The 21180-nt window shown below is 46.9% G+C and overlaps 1 protein-coding gene across 1 annotated transcript in view; it reads left to right on the top strand.

Annotated features, from left to right (window-relative positions):
* mtss1lb (MTSS I-BAR domain containing 2b) overlaps positions 1 to 21180 on the top strand; it is a 50164-nt gene that overhangs the window by 9878 nt on the left and 19106 nt on the right. The window contains 2 exon segments of the mRNA XM_029143837.3: positions 9897 to 9958; positions 10081 to 10154. Coding sequence (XP_028999670.2) covers positions 9897 to 9958; positions 10081 to 10154 — 136 coding nt within the window.

A 21180-nucleotide genomic window follows, 5' to 3' on the forward strand; every position in this document is an offset into this window, starting at 1 on the left:
AATGCGGCTCTACGGGTAAATGTAACGCGAGACACAACTCCAACGCTTCCGCCAGTACACTACTTTTGGTGTGGCCACGCCTTAAGGCAAATGCTCCATGGAATCCCTGGACCCCTCCCGGTGAAAGTTCTCATGCAGCCGTCGTGTTAGCTACTCTATTATTTGACTAAAGCAGTCTGTTTGGACTGTCTGCGCTGTGAATAGAGTTCAGAAAGTCGCTTGCAGCAGGATGTCCTCACGACTTACTCTCTGTGTGGTCTGATGGCTCTTTTTAGAGGCAAGAATCTTGACCCTGTTGTTGTATTAGTAAAAGACCGCATTAATCTCTGACACGTTGCTGGCACCCGAGAACATAGCCCACGTATATTTATTTGAGCCGCGGTTTAACAGAGCGAAATGTCAACAATGCAGACGGCATATTTCCCAGAGGAGGGCGAGTCGGGGCTGCTCCCTTAGTCCGCGGTCACGCCGACGCAACGTTCGTCGTGTCAGAATGCGAAGTACAAATTCAAATGTCAGTTCGAATCCCTGACGCTTGACTCTTGAAAACTAACACGCCCCAAAATAATCCAATGAATAAATGGCATAAATTTCCACTTAGTTCACAAGTCGCCCAGCTGTTTTGATTCAACCCGCTGCTATTTTAAGACAAAGTCACACGATTGGAGCTCTGCACCGCGAGACTGTCATTTAATATTCAGCGTGAGCGATCGCTCTCTTCTACCTGGCCATGCCCACTTCATACCGCTGCCGCCACCCTCCCCCTTTATTTCCATGGCAACGCTCTCCCACCAGCCATGTCGGCCTTTGAAGTAACGCGGCCCTCGACTCAAAAGCGCTCGCTCTCTGCGCCCTCGCCCCGTTCTCGTTCAGCCCGTTGGACGGTGTCGCGTTCGCTTGGCTCTCTCTTCTCTAACGATTCGGCGCTCAGGCATCGCACTTGGAGGATTTAGACTCTCTCACCATCCAGCCTCTCGTGGCTTAATTGGGAGGTTGGGCTTCATCCTGCGTTTTTTTTTTTGGGAACTAGGTAGAGGGCCGAGTACTAGGTGCATTGCTCGGTTTTCTCCATCTTACTTGATTGTCTACTTGCATTAAGATAAGAGTGGTGGCGGGCGCGCCACACACGTCGGGTGGCGATGTTGTCATTCGGAATCCCACGCTTCATCCACATTTTTTTTACAGTTGTGGTAAAGGCTCCGTAATTAATTTAATCTGCCATCGCGTGCGAGCGTACCGGTGGCCTGTGGGAGCGGGTGCGTCGCACCGTCCCCCCCTGCTTAGGGCCATTCAGTTAACTATCAGGATACATCATTATATTCTAATAGCTGATAACACAAGAGCTTAATGTAAATACGCAGGCTCCCTTTGGAAAACGCCACAGGTTAAATGATTAAGTTTCGGGCTAACTTTTTTTCTTTCTGAGCCACAACCCTTGCACATTATTAAATCATATTTTATGCTAGTCATTATTGTTTACTCGTAGCCGGCACAACACAGGTACCATAGGTCTCATCACAGCCATGAAGTAGAGGCCGGTCGGCAGGACTGATATAAAACATGAACAAGAAATCATGGGTTATCATTAACCTCATATGTTCTCCATCCTCCCTCTGGGGTGGCATTAGCTAGCGCGTTATCTGCGCTGGCTAGCATGAAAATAAGTTTGTGTGCCGTGTCTTACTCCCCAAGGGTCCGGGCGGAGACGGCAGCGAGCGTAGGAGCTGGCCCGGACCACAACCTATAGAGCCAATCATTCAGATGCATTATCAATCACACAGTCAATTATATTCATAAGTCCTCAAGTAGAGAGAGCAGCCAAATGTTACATTTCGCTGTAGCTTATCCGGGAAAACTAAATCTCAGACAGATGGTTTCCCTTCCACCTTTTATGGTGGGCGCCGCATCCCCATCTGCCCAAGTTCCTGTTTGGAATAACCTCCAGCATTGAATAAGTAGGCCACCGCCGTGCATTTACATATAATGAACATTTAAAGAGATCATCAAGCTGTTGACTTGAAACAAAAGTTTCAAATCACTTAAGGAAAGTGTTTCTGCAGAAAAAGTCGGCTTGGCTGCAATGCGGTGCCGAAGTTAGAATGGGGCTGGCGAGCCTGCGACCGTGTCTTTGAGTCCCCTGAAGCGCCTACACTCCTCCCCACATCCTTCGACGACCTCCGCCTCCTCCTCACCATCTATCCTCCTCTCCTCCTTTCCACTCTCCTACTCCTCCTCCCTCATCCTCCTCACTCCTACCTCTTACTCCGCTTCTCCTCCTACTCCGTGTCCTCTCTCCTCTTCTCACCTCCCCCTCACCCCTACCATCTCCTCTTCTCTCCTCCTTCCCTCCTTCCTCATCCCCCCCTCCTCCTCCTCCTCATCTCCTCCTCCTCCTCCCCTCACACAACGCTTCTCCCACCCTCATTCCCCTTTCTCCTCCTCCCCCGATCCTCCCTCCCCTCTCCACCCTCCCCCCTTCTCCCCCCCCTCCGCCTCCCTCCCTCTCCCTCCTCATTCCTCCTCTCGCCTTCCCTTCCTCCTGTCCCCCCCCTCCTTTCCTCATGCAACTGTGAACCATCTCATTCTTCTCTTCCACTTTACGTGCATATTAATCCCTTACACCACAAGGGCATCCACTCACCTCAACACACAACTCCCTCTTTGTATGCGAATACAATCATTGACTGGCCGCAGTGACGTTTTTTCCCCTACGTAGATTCTCTTCCACTTGTTCTGCCATGACGTTGAGAGAGCAATCTTGCCTGTTAAGGCAGCGTGTTTAAGCTCCGTGGCATGCTGCAGCATCTCCCAGTCTATCGTAGTTTTAGTATCGGGTCTGGCCTTCATACGCCTCTCTGGTAATTAATTAAAATACACAGCTGAGTGATAGCACGAGGCTGTGTCACGCAGCTTCATGTAATTACAGGAAGAAAGGGATAGGTGACACCGCAATGAATATACAGCTGGCTATCCAGCCCTGAGTGCATCACTTTCATCTTACTGTGTTATTATACGATTCAGCGTGAAACTCCACTGCATCATCCTGTCGTGGCTCTTAGATGCTTGAGGAAATTGTATTTTCTACTATGGCTAGTGAGTTCTGATAAGGAGTTTGGGGCCCACGGGGGAAGTGTGTTAACTGGAAAAATCAGCCAATGGGCCCGGTGTGCGTCTCGTAAAACTATTTATTTATTATTAAATGTCCAAAATGACTAAAAACCCTGTGAAGAATGAATAATGCACGTACACTCTGGTCGAATTCAGACTGGGGGCGGGGGGTGCCAAGTTTACCTTTAGGGCAAGGCCCTGAACTTCACACGCGACCCCTAACCCTAACTGACCCTAAACCAAGTATAAGGGTAATTTATAAATTATATTTATCGCCTATATAGTAATACTATTACTAAATTATTACAATGAATTAAATGAACGGGTCATATTATTATTAGTATCCATAATAAAAAAAAAAAAAAACAAATCACCTCATAATGCTCCTATTCATAGCCGCCCTATGCAGCAGGAAGGTGGCTACTTGTTCCTTGTCACAGTCATGGCAAGATCAGACAAGTGAGCGGGCGGCTGAACCCGACCTTTTGTAAATACTGGAAAAAAAAACACTGTATATACTGAGAGAGACCGCACCACCCTGGCACAGCGAAGAGTCTGAACAGAACCTTGCTGGTTCATCAGGGTGTCTAGAACTCAGGAACAGTAGAGTTCATAATGTTTAGGACTGCTTGGCTGTTTCGCATTCACACAGCATGTAATATGTATATATATGACACATGTGTTTAGTATAGTTGTATACTGGCTTCTGTTTATAAGCACTTTAAAGACCTAGTTGTTGTGAGCTCCTGTGCTTCCTCACTGCCACCAGGGGCAGCCTGGTTTCCAACCCTTTTGCTCTTGTGTCCTTGTTTCCTGTCTTGTGTTTCCTTATTCTCTTTTGATTGGGTTCACGTCTTTTCTTGTCTGTATTATAATGTCTCAGTTGTGCACCGGTCTTTGTTGGTTTTGGCATTACTCGTTACGCATTACTTGTTACTTGTGACTCATCTACTCTTTGTGTTACTCCATGCTTTTTATACTCGTCAGTCTTGCCATCTGTGTCCTGTCCAGGTTTGTTGTGTTTGTTTGCTGATTACGTTTGATTACTGTTGTTTTGCAATGTTTTGTGTTTAGGATATGTTATTTAGTTTCCTGCTCTCAGCGTTTTGTTAGTTTATTCTGTGGAGTTTTAGGTGTTAGTGTTGCATGTTTTGTTTTCGTCTGGTTTAAATCTTTCTTCCTGCATAGCGGGCATCGTCGCTTAGTTTTTATTGTGCTCTTATCTGTATGTGTTATTATTAAACGCCCATATTCTTCGGTCAGTCGCTGTCTCGGGGGTCGTTGCGTTGGGTCCTCCCTCGCAGTCGTAGTTTGTAGATCATTGTATTTTGTCTCCCGCCCTCAAGGAGGGCGTGTCTTAGAAAAAAAGGCATCTTGTTCAGTCCCCCGGTTTGACACCCCCTCCGAACGAATGCACGCAACCATTTGGACTTCGAAGCCGACTCCTTTTCGTTTGTTTTTATACGCATTAGTGTAGTGGAAGCGGGGCTACTGTAGGGGTATTCTGTGTTAGTGCACTATCTTGTCTTGTTTGTGTAGTGCGTGGTGTTTGTGTTCACTGGGTGCTTGTCTTGTTTTCGTGGCTTGTCGCGCTTGTTTAGTTTGTCTGTGTGTGTCCGCAGTTCGATTCACGTGCCATGGATCTTAAACGCCCTAGACCAGATCTGTCGCGCCACACCTTTTTGATGCGCTAACGTGGTCATTTGAAAGCAGCCACTGACGCCCTAGGCCTGAGCCAGTTAGTATCCGTCGAGCTGCTGGCTGACATTTTGGTGGGGAACCCTGGTTGTTTGATTCCCGGGTGTGGGTCAAATGCTGTTGGGTTTAGTGGGTGCTGATGCCGAAATGAGCTAACAACCCAAAACGCTAGACTATTTCGCGGCCCCTGCCTCTTCCAGACTCGGGGTTTCGTTTTTGTAGTCCGGCCCCCAGACTTCCATGGACAGTCGCTCATCTCCAGCTCGTGGGTTGGCTCGAAGATGGTCGTCCCGGGTTTTCGATCCTGAAGCCTTGCATCACTAACGAACTTCACTGCGTCTGATTTCTCAGCCCCCAGACTCATCGTTCAAACGAGTGCGGAAGACTGCTTCGCTCGACCGAGACCAATTGAGTTCTGGCTGTTCTCGCTCCTCCAGACCTTCACTTGGAGGTACGTTGCAAGTGTCGGAGTCCCCTTGCTGTCGCTGTCGGCCGGCAACCGTGTCAGCGGGAGACCCTCTTACGCGGCAGCGGCTCTTGAGTGGGGTGCACTGTGTGTGGAGTCACAGCGTGATTATTCCATAACACTGTTCAGAAAAGAACTCCTCCCCTGCACGCAAGGCACTTCATGAGGAAGGTCTCAGACGTGTGCAGATCATCCGACAACGAAAAACCAAAAAACCCTTACAGGCAGTTCAGCTACTGCTGTGCCAGCCTCCATGGCCCCAAGCGTTTGGAGTAGACGCGGCTTGGAAATTAATAGCCGCGGGCGAGTCCCGATTTGCACAACATCTGGTTCTCTGGTTTGCCTGGCCCCAGTTTGTGGCGTGTACGTCACACGGCCGCAGCCGACTTCCGCCAGTACCTGCACCACGGTGGCATAACTCAAACAAGCAAGGGAGTGATATAGGCGCATTTTTCTAGCAATGGCCGTTCATATCATTGCGTATTCATAGCGGCGGAGCAGCACATCATTGGGCTGTTGCCTTGACGGAGCGTCTCATTCTTGTCTCCGGTTCCGCTCCACGTCTTGTTTCGTCTCTGGTTCGGGCGTCTCCACGTCTGGTTTCGTCTCTGGTTGCCGGCTCCCGTCTGGTTTCGTACTCTGGTTCCATGCTCCACGTCTGGTTTCGGCTCCGTTCCGGCTCCACGTCTGGTTTCGTCTCCGGGTCCGCTCCACGTCTGGTTTTCTTCTCTGGTTCCGGCTCCACCGGCATCCACGTCTGCTTCTCTCCGGTTCCTGGTCCTGCTCCAGTTCGGCTTCGTCTCCGGTTCCTTCTCCGCACGTCTTGTTTCGTCTCTGGTCGCGGTTCGGCGGCTCCACGTCTGTTTCGTCTTTGTCCCTGTTCCGGCTCCACCTTCTGTGCTTCGTACTTTGGCTCCGGTTCCGGCTCCACGTCTGGCTTCTCTTTGGGCTCTGGTTCGCGTACTCCACGTCTGGGCTTCGTCTTTGTCTCCGTTCCGGCTCCACTCACGTCTGGTTTCGTCTCCTGTTCGGCTCCACGTCCACGTCTGGTTCGTCTCCTGTTCCGGCTCCAGCGTCCACGTTCTGGCTTCGTCTCCGTTCCGGGGCTCCCGCCACAGTCTGGCTTCGTCTCCCGGTTCCTGGGGGCGCTCCACTCTGTCCCATCAACAAGAATGGCCTTCTCTGAGGTTGGGCTGCTTCATTGTTTCGTCCCCGAGGGGGCCATGGCAACCTCGTGACGTTCCATTGTCGGCCAAATCCAGCTTTTGCCAAAAACCCTTGAGGTTCTCTGTTTGTTCGAAGTGTGTGAGGCCGAGTACTGTTTCGTCGCGGTGGTCATAGAGACGCCGTTGGTTCCCGTTTGGTCGTCGCGGTGGGTCCATGGAAAGACGCCGCTTTCCGTCGTTACGTCGTCCGGCGGTGGTCGTCAAGGGAGACCCGCTGGTTCGCCTGTTCGTCTTCGCGTGGTCCAAAGGAGTACGCCGCTAGGTTTCCCGCTTCGTCGTCGGGCTGTGGGTCACCCACAAGAGGACTCCTCTGGTGTCCGCTTTCTTGTCTTACGCGGTTGCCAAGGCGGGGGGAGACCCCGCTGGTTCCTCCTTTGTCGTCGCGGGTGGTCGCAAGGAGGACGCTCGTGGGGCTGGTTCCCGTTTGCTCGCGGTGGTCCACCAGGAGGAGCGCTCGCCGCTGTTCCGCGTTTGGTCGTTGCGCGGGTACGCAAGGCGGACGTCCTCTGTTCCCGTTCGTCGTCGCGGTGTGTCCAAGGAGGACGCCGCTTGTCCTCGTAATCGGCTCGCGGTGGTCCAATGAGTGACGACGGCTGGTTCCCGTTCGTCCTCGCTGTGTCCACGAGTGGTCCTTGGGCCTCAGGGTAGCTAGGCTGCCCCAGACTGGGTCGGCCTTGTCCGGCCATAAACTTCTCCCTCTGCTATGGCTTTAGCGCCTCGCCTCTACCGGCTACGCCAACCCATGGAGACTTGGCCTTCGTGTTCATGGCAGGGGTGCCCAGGGGTGCCAGTCAACCCTCAGTCTTGCTTCTTTTTTGTACCCTGCCCTCGTTGGCACCCCCCATGATACTGGTGAGGACTCTTTATATGTGGACTAGCTCGTAGTCTTGTTTTGGCCTTGGTTAACTATTGGGAGTTATGTGGTGGTGTTATGTTTGATCATACAAGTGTTTGGGAGGTGATGGGGTTATTTTTGGTTGGAGTGTCTACTTCTGGGTTCATGTTGGCTTCACTCCTTTTTATTTTCCGTCGTTTCTTCTGCTGTGTTTTTGATCTTTTCGTTTGGGCGGCGCTCTCCTCCTCGGGCCTCTCCTCTCGCGCCGTGCCGTATTCGGCTCGTCTGGTTCTCGGCAATTTCGCCGTCGGGAGGGGTCCGGCTTTGAGAGGGGGGCTCTGTTGTGCTCGGCTTCCACGCCCCAGGGGCAGCGCTGGTTTCAAGCCTTTTGCTCGTAGTGTCCTTAGTTTCCATGTCTTGTGTTTCCGTTAGTTGTTGGGTTCACACTGTCTTTCTGTATTTAATGGTCTCAGTTTGTGGGAACACAGCCGTTGTTTGTTCATTACTCGTTACCATTACTTGTTACTTGTGACTCAACCACTAGCTTCGGTTAGGTGTTACTCATTATCGACATCCCCTTGTTATTCCGTCACTTGGGCCATAGTGTCGGCTGTACATGTTTGTGTGTTGTTTGAGCTGATTACGTTTGAATACTGTTGTTTGTGTTTTGTGTTTAGGATAGTTACATTAGTTCCTGGGCTCTGGCACGTTTTTTAGTTTATCTGTGAGTTTTATTTAGTGTCTAGATTTGGGTGGCATGTTTTGTTTTCTTTGGTTTTCCTGCATACGCAGCGTCCTTAGTTTGTATTGTCGCTTTCTGTATGTGTTAATTATTCTCACCCCCATGTTCTCGTCGCTCCTGTCTCGGGTCGTTCGTTTGGGTCCTCCCTCGCATGTCCGTTATGTAGATCATTGTAGTTTGTCTCCCCGCTCAAGGACGTGTCTTAAATCATTGTTTCAGGCCTCCGTTTGACCCCTTGCCGTAACACTAAGTGGGTGATAGAGTCCGCCTTTGACATCGGTGCATACATGAGGGCTAGTCCCCCATGCCCACGTCTTAAACACCTAAGCTATTGAATGGATCTTTGTGAGGTTATACGCGTGCCACAGAAACGATCAGTCGTTGTTTGAGAGATTTTGATTCATGGAATCTCTTTACGACGCATTAAAAAAAAAAAAAAAAAGTAAATGATTCAATCTTCTATGGAGCTTTGGGCAACCACTCCACCCCCCCTGAGGCGGGTTTGTCACTGCCTGTGAGCTGGTCATTGGACTTTTCAATGGCAATGTCAAATGTGCTTGTTTCTGAAAGTGTGTAGCGTTTAGATGTGTCTGAGCCAATGTCCCACACCACAGAGTGGAAGTTGCTGTTTAAAATGGGCAATATTTGGGACTGGGAGATTTCTTACTAAAACCTCTTAGAGGAGCTATAAATATGACTCATCTTTGTGAGTTTGCATTAGAAAGCGAAGGGGGCAATATAACTTGAAGGGCATCCATGGGATCCGTGTGCGACCTTACAAAAATGTGTAAGTGCTACTTCTGACAGATGGCCGAGCCTTACCCCATTCTTCCTTACACTCCTTCTGTTTCCTTTTCAGCAACGCGGCACAACATCCATAGAGTTCTGCTCTTTACATTATTCCTAATCAATTTGTCTCCTTTCTTATTTCAGTTGTATTCGCAAATCATGTCTCAATAGAACTCTCCGCTGCTATACATGGGAGACATAGCTTTAGCTTTGAATTGTGTTAGCTGTCTGCTCTTTGAAGCCAGTCAGATGCCGATGGCGGTGTTCTCTCTAGTGTGTGTGTGTGTGTGTGTGTGTGTGTGTGTGTGTGTGTGTGTGTGTGTGTGTGTGTGTGTGTGTGTGTGCGTGTGCGTGTGTGTACCAGCCAATAAATGGATCTGTGTGAGAGAAGAAGGGGTGGTTGCTTTTAGGAGCTGAAGGAACAATAAAAAAAGATGCATGTTTGTGTATAAATAGTATTATTAACATTATTATGTCCATTGATGTGCATATGGAGTATAAAGGGAGAAATATTCAGAAAAACCTCTTTTATATCACTTTGTTTTACGTTTATTATCAAAGTGTCAGCGCTTGTACAGTAGGCAGCATTTGAATTTAATTTGGATTTGGCAGCGGAATTTGTTTTATAGTGAAATAACTCAGATGGCCAGTCTTCATTTGAGAAGGCTAGAGGCTTTAAACGTTCTAATAAAGGATTATGACGCACTATCCGTCTGTGTGGCTTTTATTTCAAATGCAAGATACTGTAAGAGAGATAAATCTGTACATGTGGTGATTGTTAACAACTCTATAACTCAGATCAAATAAAGCAGCATTAAAGTATGAAGCAAAGTTATTTGACCCGGCCTCATATGCAGTGACTCATAGGCATTAAAGCTGATCTAACACTGTATTTAGACTCTGACTCTGTCGTAGCCCAAACTTAAGAAAGTCCAAAGTGTTCCAGCACCCAGGATGTTTGGGTGTGGTTGGAACATATGTGTTTTTGTTAATGTAATGTTGCATATTAACATGTCTTGTCTGCGTTGCCAGTGCTCCTATCCTGTGTGGGAGGACTTCAGCGCCAAGGCCACAAAGCTGCATTCACAACTCCGGTAAGTTCACGGTGGAACATTTGGAAACTGTTCCGCTCTTAAATCAATCGATCGTTACATCAGAGAGGCAGAAAGGTTGAATGAGGTTGTGATTGAGTGAACGTTGGTCTTCTCTTCCTTAGGACCACTGTTCTGGCGGCTGTGGCCTTCCTGGACGCCTTTCAGAAGGTGGCAGACATGGCAACCAACACCAGAGGTAAGAGCACAACACATGCAACAACATGATCACACGATAATATGACTTTGTCATTCGTCCACTTTGCACCAACAAACTGAATTTTTAATGAAACAATCGAGAACCTCGGCTTTGTGCACGACTAATCAGGAATTACAGCTATTTTTGTATTGATATTCAGTTTCATGGACGGACGGCTCCAGAGCAGAGCGACGTCAGGGCACAGTCATGTGTGGCTGCCAATAAAACCGGGTGGGTGGGGGTTGCTGATAGAGGGCTGCTGATCAAGTGCATGGACGGGCGTCTAGTGCACAATTCATTCAGTAACAGGAGAAATGAGCCAAGCTGACCGTGTTTTAATTCAGATGATGTGAGGTGTAACATGGAGGACAAACGACAAAAGATGTGCAGATACTCAATTAGGTACCCTATTATTTAAGGACCTATCTTTAATTTACATGCACAATGTGTTCCTTCGACCAATGGTGGGTTGCAGTTTAATTTTCTCTCTGCTCATTATCAGCAGCTGTGTTCCTGCAGCTCCACTATGTTGAAGACTGTGACTCGTTTGGAAGGGTCATAAAAGGACTTTTAGGTGAAAGAAGCTTTGGTCATGGATAAAGCTACATGATTTCCCCTTGACACCGTTGTTACAAAGTGCGTTTATCGTGTGTGTGTATTATTAATAGACTTTCAGACGTTCAGCTCAGCGTGTCAGTTTTCCTTTGATGCATTCATAAAAGCTGCGTCATAAAAGGCCACTAAACTTAAGAACCTTTGTTGGCTTAGCTTTATACCTCTTGACACTCTTAATATTCTATATGTATTTTATATGCTCGAAACTCTGCACTCATTCGAATCGCGCGTGGGCCGAGCGCCGCGCAGGTCAGACAAAACACTGGCACCGCCCACCGGACGCCATGACACCGCCGAGAGCGGAAGCAGGAAGACGACTCAGACGGCAGTAGGTGGACGTGTCCTCGCAGCTGCAGCTGCCAGACGGCGTGTGCGATGGTGACGCGTGCGTTCTGCCCCAGGTGGGCTCCTTATAGAGGAGGATGCAGGAAGGAGGCTCACGCTGCTTTTACAGCCAGACAGGAAATCTCCGGGGTCTGTCGGCTCATTCCACATGCTGCTAACGGTGCCACACACGCAGGCGAAAGAATACAGCAGGAAAATGTGGTCACAAAGATGCGGGCTGTTCATCGGAGGCTCACTTTTTTTGTACCGATGACTCATTGCTGTCGGAGTGTGTTTGTCAGATTGCTGTGCGATCGCTGCTCTTTCTCGCTGTGTGACGCTGATAGATTTGGTAAATGGATGGAGGCAGGAGACGGCACCAAAAATGATGAGGTCTGTCTTCCTGCTATTCACTATATCAATGTGCCACTTATTGCAGTGTGTGTGTGTGTGTGTGTGTGTGTGTGTGTGTGTGTGTGTGTGTGTGTGTGTGTGTGTGTGTGTGTGTGTGTGCGTGTGTGTGTGTGTGTGTGTGAAAGGGTACTGACGATGCTCTGCGCTGCTCTTTGTATTGAGCCTCTCGTTTGTTCTCACTGTGTTTCTATTCTATCTGTGTAACGTGGACGTTTTACAGCCCGGTCTAATGATATAAACAGATTTGTTTGGTCACTTTTTTGCTGAAAATAAGTTCATTTTTAAGTCATTCCAGCAGTCGGGGTTCAGGGGTACAGGTTTCTAACCAGGAGGTTCTGGATCTGGAGCTGAGCTGGGGCCTCATGTACAAAGACTGTAGATTTCCCACTAAATTTGGCGTAAATTCAAATCTGGAAAACTGCCTAAGTACAGATGCATCAGCGTTTCCAAAGTACGGATCTACGCATGTTTCCTTCGTACTTATTGTATCAATCATCGTAGAATTGAACGCAGGTGAACGAGTAGCAGACTCCGCCGTGAACCCTTGTCTGGGAGCCTAGTGTGGTCAACAGCTGGATGTGCGCTGGCTTTTCGTGCGTAAGTACCCTTTGCTCATGAGGCCCCTGGGCATCGTCACCTGAACTGTCACTTTGGCCACAGCCAATAAATGGATCTGACTATCCTGACATTTGATGTCTTAAAGTAACTAATTAAATTTGTTAAAATAATTTTTTAAGGTTTATCTACTTTAGTGGCTTCACGATTATTTGCAGCATGGTATCTCTTTAGAACCTGTAATAGAAAATAGCATCTGCTTCATTGCTTCCACTAGCCTGCTACGTGGCCTCCAACTGTTGGACTTCAAACTTGCAAGTATGCAAATGTTCTGGTCCGAATGGCACAAAAGACGTGGCCACTACCTCAATGTGCAGTCTTTCGCACCAGTGGAGTCTCAGTTAGGACTCATTGTAGGCTGGTTGAGGCCGTTTCTGTGACTAGTGTAAACGGTTGCGTCCGTGGAGAATCTCTTTTTAAAAAAATGTTTACAAGTTTGTATAAGTTACATTTTCCAGCCACTGTTTCCCATGTTTTCCCTGTGTTTAAGGGAGCATCTAAAAACAATGATGTCAAACTGTAGCCTCATCCTGCTTGTATCTAGGCTGGGTCTTGTTTTCTTCCGGGCATCAGATACATTCCCCCAAAGGCTGATAAAGTTAGTGGCTCAGAGACACAGTCGCTCCTATGTCTGTGACGGCGCTGGAGGAAATGTGCGAGCGTTTGTGAATTCCCCCGGTGAGGGTGAATTCGAGTGCACCATCAGATGTGCTCTCCAGTTCCCTCTCCAAGTACGCACTCTCCCCAAGGCCGGCAGGTTGTGGAAGTGTGTGGTTTCAGGGGAACAGAGGAAACGCATTAACGAATATTCGGCAACAACTGCGTCTTTGACATGGTTCAGTGTGTGAGTAATGGGACCAAGGACTACTGTACCTGCTACGGGTGAGATTCTTTATTTCCAGTGAATGTCATCGCATCTGCTTCTCTTCTGTAGCAATGACAGTCGTGTTATTGGGTACAGTATCTAGCACTCACAGTCGTTTCACACGCTGGGCCACGTGATGAAGTGATGAGAACAATAACTCATCATTTAAATCTCCTCAACCCTGAAGAAACCCGTTCAGATTTTTATTCATTTCCTTTGATGTAACTGAAATGTTGCGTTTGCTTTATATCACAAATCTTCATGGCCTAGTTCGAACAGACACCTTCGGCAGTCAGCAAGAAGAGCGGAAGCTACTTAGAATCATATAAGCAAAAATAGGTTATGGCACTTGAGCATAAAATAGCTTTTAAGCAGGGTCCCACATTTTACACTCTGCGTGGCGCTGGCTTTATGAGTTTGGGTTTTGGCAATAACGGTCCCCGAAAAAGGCTTTTGCAGATTAATGCGGAAGAAAAACACTCAACTCCATAACTCAAAACACATTTTAATGTTATTCTCCGGCTCCAGTGTAATAATAATGATTACGATCACAGTGATGCATGTCGTTGTCTCCTCTCGCTGCAGTAGCAGCAGTAAAACCTGGGTCAATCCCAGGACTCTCACTATGCACCATTGGCACGAGGCACGGCAGTAAAGTGCCCACTGTGCGTGTGTGTGTGTGTGTGTGTGTGTGTGGGTGTGAACAGAGGGCGAGATGATTAGGATGATGATCAGATGGTTACAGGATGTCTGGGGGTTTTATTGCCAGGGCTCTGAAGCTGCATCTGAATGCAAGCGTTCATAATGAATATCATAAATCTTATTAATACTTGCACATGTCTGCATAAAACCCTGCACATAGACACAGCTGCGTGTTCAGGCACATTTAGTATATCGCAGTTTTCAAATATCTTCAAATATTCGTAAGGAGCATCCATAGCTCAATATTTGAATGTTCGATTAGCGGAAAGTCACAGAAGCGGGGCTGAAGTTTAGCTCCACTGCGGCGGGTGGAGGCTGGGAAAGTCGTGTTTACCAGTGAAGCCAGTGAAGGAGGGGGAGCTGGAGGGCAGGAAGCAATGAAGTTTATGGGAAATGTGGTCTTGATTTTTGAGAAACGCTACCACTCATAATTCCAGTGGTGTGGACATAGAGGGTCCCAGTGATCCAGAACGTGGTCCTCGCGACTTCACGGTAATTGCACCAAGGTACTGCAGGCGCTTTAACTCCAGACGCGCGTGGCCTGCGCTTTAAACCGCTGCACGCGGCAGCGTCGAAGCACACCGCAAACTAAAGGAGCGTGTGGGTTTGGCAGCGTGTAGAGAGGCTCAGATTGGAGGCAGCGCAGGGTAAAACAGCGGTAGTTGTCCAATAATGGCGAAAGGACGCGGAGCAAACAGTTGAGGGTTGTTCGGGAAGCTTAGAGGAAGGACTGGGGAGTGTGGCGGACAGACAGAGGTCTCTGCTTCAGAGAACACTGAGCACAGTGGGCATTAAAGGGCACACAGTCAAGGCTGCTGTGAGGAACATTCACTGTGTTCCATGGAGTTAAACCATATTACTGTACATCAACAACTGTATTATAACAAAACGCATTTCACTGAGCTGTGATACTGTAGCTTGTTTCCATGTTCACTGCTCGTCATTAAGCTTGAAATTTTTAATTTAAACTATTTTAACTTAAACTTTTTAAACCACACTTTACTGAAATTAACGTGCTTAGTGATTGTTGGTGATTGCATCGCGCTCACACAACTACAGACAAGACAAAGACACAGATGCAGGTGTGTGTGTTGGCTGAGCCCCAGCGGGCCACGCTGACTGCGCTGATGCCTCCCTGGGTGGGAGGAAGAGCGCTAACGCTCAGATGTGAGGCCACTTAACTTAATACAGTTACACACACATGCGACTCAGCACGCACGCTTTCCCTTATTCAGCTTACAGCACGACGCCCCCCGCCAGGATAACCTGCTAGTCATTAACACTAGCAGACGCGCGGGCCGCAGCCCAGACGTGCATGCATGCAGATCACAGCGCCAGCTCCTGTTATTGTCGCTTAGTGATGCTTTTCTTTCAAAGCAGGAAAATGCTTCATGTGGTATAAAATATAAGTAGATATTTCTATTAGGATTCTAAAATTCAACTAAATTTGAAAAAAAAACTGCACAGAAGCTCAGAGTGATGTGTGTAAACCTGACAACCCACCAATAGTGACCACACACACACACACACACACACACACGCACGCACGCACGCACGCACACACACACACACACACACACACACACACACACACACACACACACACACACACACACACACACACACACACACACACAATGAGACCAATTAGAAAATAAGGTGTCTAAGGTGTATAAGGCTCAAAAAAAGTGTGTGAAATATACGTGTCCTCCCCTTCCCTCAATCTGACTCTGACATAGATCGGCCGCGCTTTTAGCCAATCACAGGAAAGTGGGATCGCATTTACGAGCACGGTTTGCCAGGCAACAGGGAAAGAGAGAGGGCCAGAGAGAGAGAGAAGTGGTGGCGGAGGAAAAAAATAGCCGTGTTGCCAAGAGGAGAGGGAAAAATCTGAGCACGATGGTTTAATTGCAACGCTCAGACCGCACGCCGTTCATGGTGAAACCGGGGACACTGTACTGTACATGCGAGCGCATCCAGCTGAGCCGGGGGAGCTGCACTGGCCTCGGGGGTCAGACGACCCCACATGTTCACCTTCACTAATGTTCAGAGCGCAAACCACTTACTTCGGACTTGTTTTCCGTCACCGCGGCGACGCCAGCTGTTGCCTGGAACTGCATCACTCCATCGTGTCCGTGTCGGCTTGACGCTGGATGAGCTTTTGTTGCCGGGTGGTTGAAAACCCAATGGTCCCAATTCATTTTCCCTGTGGTCGTCCACTGTCTCTGTGACCTTGTCCCTGCTCATAAACATAAAATGGGGTCTAATGAAGTCAACTCAAATAAATTAATGGAACAAAGCAGGATGTTTGCTTTCAAAAACCGCGTAATTTGTAATGGATACTTGACTGCAGTCGCCTGAACCGGACGAGTTTTTTTCTTTCTTTCCTTCTTTCCCCACCGTCTCTTTCCCTTTTAAATAGGCCATTGCTGAGAGGTCTGTTGTTGTGAAGAGCTACAAAAACAACATTATTGTCTTTAATTAAGCCTCAGCGACAGTGTGCGACTTTATTTCCCTCCCCCAGCCCTCCTTCCATCCTCTCTCTCTCTCCCTTTTGCTCCTTTTTCTCTGCTTTCTCTAATTTCCCACACGTATCTCCCATCACTACTCCGTTGCCTCCACCAACCCCTCTCTTTCCCCCTGGCAGCTCTCTAAGGACATTCCTGATGTCACAGAGCAGCATTGTCCTAGAGGTCACAACACAAGGCTCGCACTGCTGTGCACGTACACACGCACACACACACTCACAGCACGCGCGCAGTGCGCTCGCTCGGCAAGCATGGGAAGCTGAGCTTAGTGAGCCTCGCCGCTCGGAGGCCAAGTCCTGCTTAATGAGACAAGAGGCTGCAGTGAGGAGTGGTGTGCATGCAAAAGTGTGTGTGTGTGCGCTTCAGTGGCCACTCACAGACAGCAGTTCATTTGAGATTAAGGAAAATGTATTGGCTACATGTACATTTATGACATGTTTGAATCTGCAGCTGAATGTATGTGTGTGTGCGTGTGCATGTTTTTTTTTTTTGCATGTGTGTGCTTAGATAGCGAGAGTCAAGTGTTAATCTTCACCATTAAGAGTCATCAGCCAGGCGTGATAACTGGCGTAGCTGCTGCTGGCTCAGCTGCACACACACACACACACACACACACACACACACACACACACACACACACACACACACACACACACAGAATGTTATTGTACTGCTATATTTATTATGTAGATACAATTTTTCAGCTTTTGCTCCAAACGTCATAGATTCTCCAGCTAAAATCTCGATCATCACTCAAAGGCCTGAGTTGATTCTGATACCAATAAGGCAATGAAACAAAATTCCAGGTAGCCCAGTTTTGGTAATGGATGCATCAATATGAATTTGTTTCCTTTTCATCTGTGGGTTATCATCACTGCCTCTGTGCAATGTATGTATCATCTTTAGTTGTATTTTGGCATGTATTTAATACGTTCATCTCAGCTTTCGTCATGTTTGCTGCGTATGGGTTAAAAGTGTCCTTTATGATGCAGGTCGATGTTGTTATGTGTGTATGTGTGCATGCTTTATCGTTGTCCATTCATTTTTTTTTGGTCTGCTATGTTTTTCAGCTCCTCCGCTTTCCCACTGGATGTTACCATGGCAACAGTGGCACTCGCATTTGTCCATTTGGCGTGTGCTGGGGGTTCTCTTACCTCACTCCTTACGTGTACATGTCCTTGTTATTATATCTCATGTAATTAGGTGCCCACTTTGAACCACATGAATGGGAAGTCATTTTGTGTTGTCATGGGTAACGGGTCTTATGATTTGTCAGTGGATGCTGCCTAGAATCATTGGTTTGGATCGGTGTGAGAGCTGGTACTAGGTGGTCAGCGTTGGGTAGTTTCTCCTGGAGTGTGCACATGTGGTGTGTTGTGGAATTGGTGTTTGCTTTTGGCACTGTGACTTAGTGTTCACACATTCAGTTAGTTTTGCTCCATTGTCTGAATTTCCTGCGTCTGTGGGGGTCAGAAGTGCGCAGAGGGGCAGAGAAGCTCGCACAGCGGCCCGACTACATTACCCACAATGCTATATTTAGATCACTGCAGTGGTGTGACTCAGCACAGCCCAAGCTATCTCTGGTCTGACAACACAGCTCTGACTGTTTACCTTGTTATGGTGCAGTCATATATTTAATTATATACATTTAGAAAAACATTTGGGCAGTGATAATGAATGCAGCATATTTGGAAAAATACATCACATGAAATATGTTTTTATTATATAAAGCATTTCCTCGATACTTATATACACTATATAATATAATATAATATATATAATTTGTACATACTGTACTGTATGGGACCTTCTTTGTGGGTACATTGACTGTATATCAGAAAACTAAAGCCTTGATATACTTAACAGAGCAGCATACATTGTTTTCTGTAATTCTGTGTCTTATGGTTGTCTTGTGGTTTATCAGACATGTAGAGCAGAGCTGTACACTATTAACTATAGGATTAAACCAACAATTGCAACAAGGTCTATTTATTAAAGCATGTGTTGTGTGGGTGGAAGAGTGTAATCCTCTTTTCGTAGGCATGATACAAACAGATGTAAGGAGCGCCTCTTTACTTAAGTGGCTCGTGTGATGCATTAATGTAAGATGGGATCCTGTAGGAAACAGAGGATGCCATCGATACAATCAATGGGAACCATCAGAAAATACATAGGTACTTCTTCAAAGAAGCATGAACCTAGAAGAATTTAAAAAAATCCAGTCTGTCTGGCTTTTTTGAGCGTTCCACTTGGTGACAGATGAGATCCTGTTGACGTCTCATGCTGATATTTGTTCACTTCTTATCCCTGTAGATTGTTTAGACTTTATAGAGTAAATCAATGCTTTTTTATGGGCCATACTGAACTGCTCTAGACTATGCAACATTACTGTCTAATCCCCTTTAGGCCCTTTTTGCTTGTTTTGCTGGTGAAGTCTGTCGCTGACTTTATTTAGGTGTAACCTGTGTCACTGGGATGTCCTACTGCCTTCAGGCCTGGTATTCTGACCTCTGACCTGTGTGTAGAGGAGGTTCCTCATGTTGCACAACACATGCTTTGAGGGTCAACATCTTACACTTCAAAGCTCGTAACAGCTGGCCCTGTAAGTATTCGCCAAAGCCAACCATCGTTAACATGTTATGGACCTGTGAGAGGGTAGGAAGTGCAACAGTTCAGAAAACTCAGAACAGATTACAGACGCAGTGCTTTCACGCCTGTAGGGTAGACTTTAGGTTCTTACACTGCGATATAAAGGCATATCCAATCTCATCCTCATGTTTATACTGATCGTATGAAAGATGAGGTGGAATTAAACAGATTGGAGCATTATATGCTGTATGATGGTTTTATAATTGGTTTTTTCCGTGCCAGATGCAGTATTAACTTCTTTCTTATTGAGTTATTTCACTTCCATGAGATGATTTGGGAAACAACCTTGGGGATGCAAACTTGTCCTAGAGCACTCTGGGAAGAATCAGGATCAGTTCATCTGGCATTAGCATTAGCCACAGAGAGTACTATGCTGTTCATCTGAATGGTGGCTCTCCAGAATGCCAATACAACAGAGGTTTGTCTGCAACAAGTCTGCTGGTATAAACATATAAAGCCTGTTTTAAGGACCACTGACTGCACACGCGACCTATGATTTGGGCTTATGGTCAGAGGCAGGTAAAATCAGGTCAGAATTGTGGTCCTTTCCTTTTTAAAAACAACACGCTCTCCACAGGCACGGGCAGGCAGATCCAGGGCAAAGCCTTTTAAGTACCACTGTTAACTTTTGTACAGTTAAAGCCAGCCTGGCTTGTTTTACTTTCTTGGTAGTGGTATTTTTAGCAGGCACAAAGTGTCTGTTGCCAAGATCCTTTCATTTCTGAGTATACATGCTCTGTCTGGAGGCCTGTACTTCAGGCCCAGCTTCCGGTCCCTTGGGGGTACAGTGTGTGTCTTGTGCTTCAGTTTGTATATTTGTATGTGTATATGTGTTAGTCAGCATGCGTAATTTCAAAGACTCTAATCGAAGCCAGAGGGTGGCGAGCTTTCCCAGGCCCAGCTGACTCCACTCTCAGGGATTAAACCAGCAGACTCCGTGCTCTGCAGTAATCCTGCATATTAAAGGGGCCGAGGTGCTTGACTTCAAGGGGATGTGTGTACATCCGGGAATATCTGTTTGGCGGGTGAGGAAGTTGTCCTGCAGTTGACTTCCTCAGTGGTGCTAAAGTGAACCCCTTGATCTTAGGGTTGTTTGCCAAAAGGTCTTTTTGCTGGGTAAACGGAACAGATTCTGAAGTGTTAGGTTTTTAAATGTAAATACAGGAGAAGAAAGATTTTAACTTTAACTTGACCTTTGACCTTTTTAGCTCAGCACTTTGGCTGCCGTTCCTGTCGTCTTTGATATGAAGGTGACTTCAGCAGGGTCCCTGCCTTGTTAAGGTTAGAGAATGGAACAAATCTTGCTACAAATACTAAAATTTAAGTTAAGTGTGGGAAAAGTCAATGTACAAAATAAAACTTTATACCTAAAACAGATAATACAATATATTTTTAAATCAAAATCACTAAATATGTACTGTAAGTTACACAATATTTAAGACAAAAGTCTACTAACTTGATGATTACATAAAGGAAAGCCTGAAGCGCTAATTACCTTAAAGGGTAATTTGAATACTCATTGAATCATTAATAGTGGCTAATCAGGGCTTAATAGGCTACAATCACTGCAGTAGCTTTGTTTTAGAGCAAAGAAAGATATTTTGCCTTAGCTCCTATTCGTCACAAAGTGTCTGATGGCCATTAGTCCAGGCAGATTTATCATATTCGGATACACCACTGTGCTAAAGCAAAACTGTGAAACCTACTGTACAGTATGTTCATAAATTGTGCATATTTCACCCAAAAAACAGGGTTAGCTCGATAGGTTTGAAGCTGAGGTATTATTTCAACCCATGAATCATAGATTGGGCAGATGAAAAGCTTTTTTAACCTTGTTACAGCTGCACCACTTCATAAGATGTATTATTGGTCCTCTGGAAATCAACCAGACTGGAGACGAATCTGGAGAACATAAATGTTTCATGTTCATCACAGGAAACAGCGTTCTGGGTTACTGAAGACAGTGTGGTGGTACTGTGGCAGCAGGAAGTCAATTTATTCAACAGTGAGAAAAAAAGATGACACGCCCACTGCACTGAGTGGGTTGAACAAGAAGTTATAAACGAGTGGAACTGCCTTCATGACAGCATTCGTCACTTCAGCTGTCCCTTAGCCTGTCCTATCACCATGGCAACAGCAGTTGGCCATTCTTGAGTGAGTGTGCTTTGACAGGAAGTGACCTTGCTTGACCTTCTGGCTGAGGTCACGGCTCGGGGGGGCAGTGGCCAAAATCGTGCATGTGTTATATATGTGTGTGTATATACATATACTGTATGTGTGTGGCTGACTGGAAGAATTTGAGTGACAGTTTAAC

Source organism: Betta splendens, chromosome 3 (assembly GCF_900634795.4).
Source record: "Betta splendens chromosome 3, fBetSpl5.4, whole genome shotgun sequence".
NCBI classification, from domain to species: Eukaryota; Metazoa; Chordata; class Actinopteri; order Anabantiformes; family Osphronemidae; genus Betta; species Betta splendens.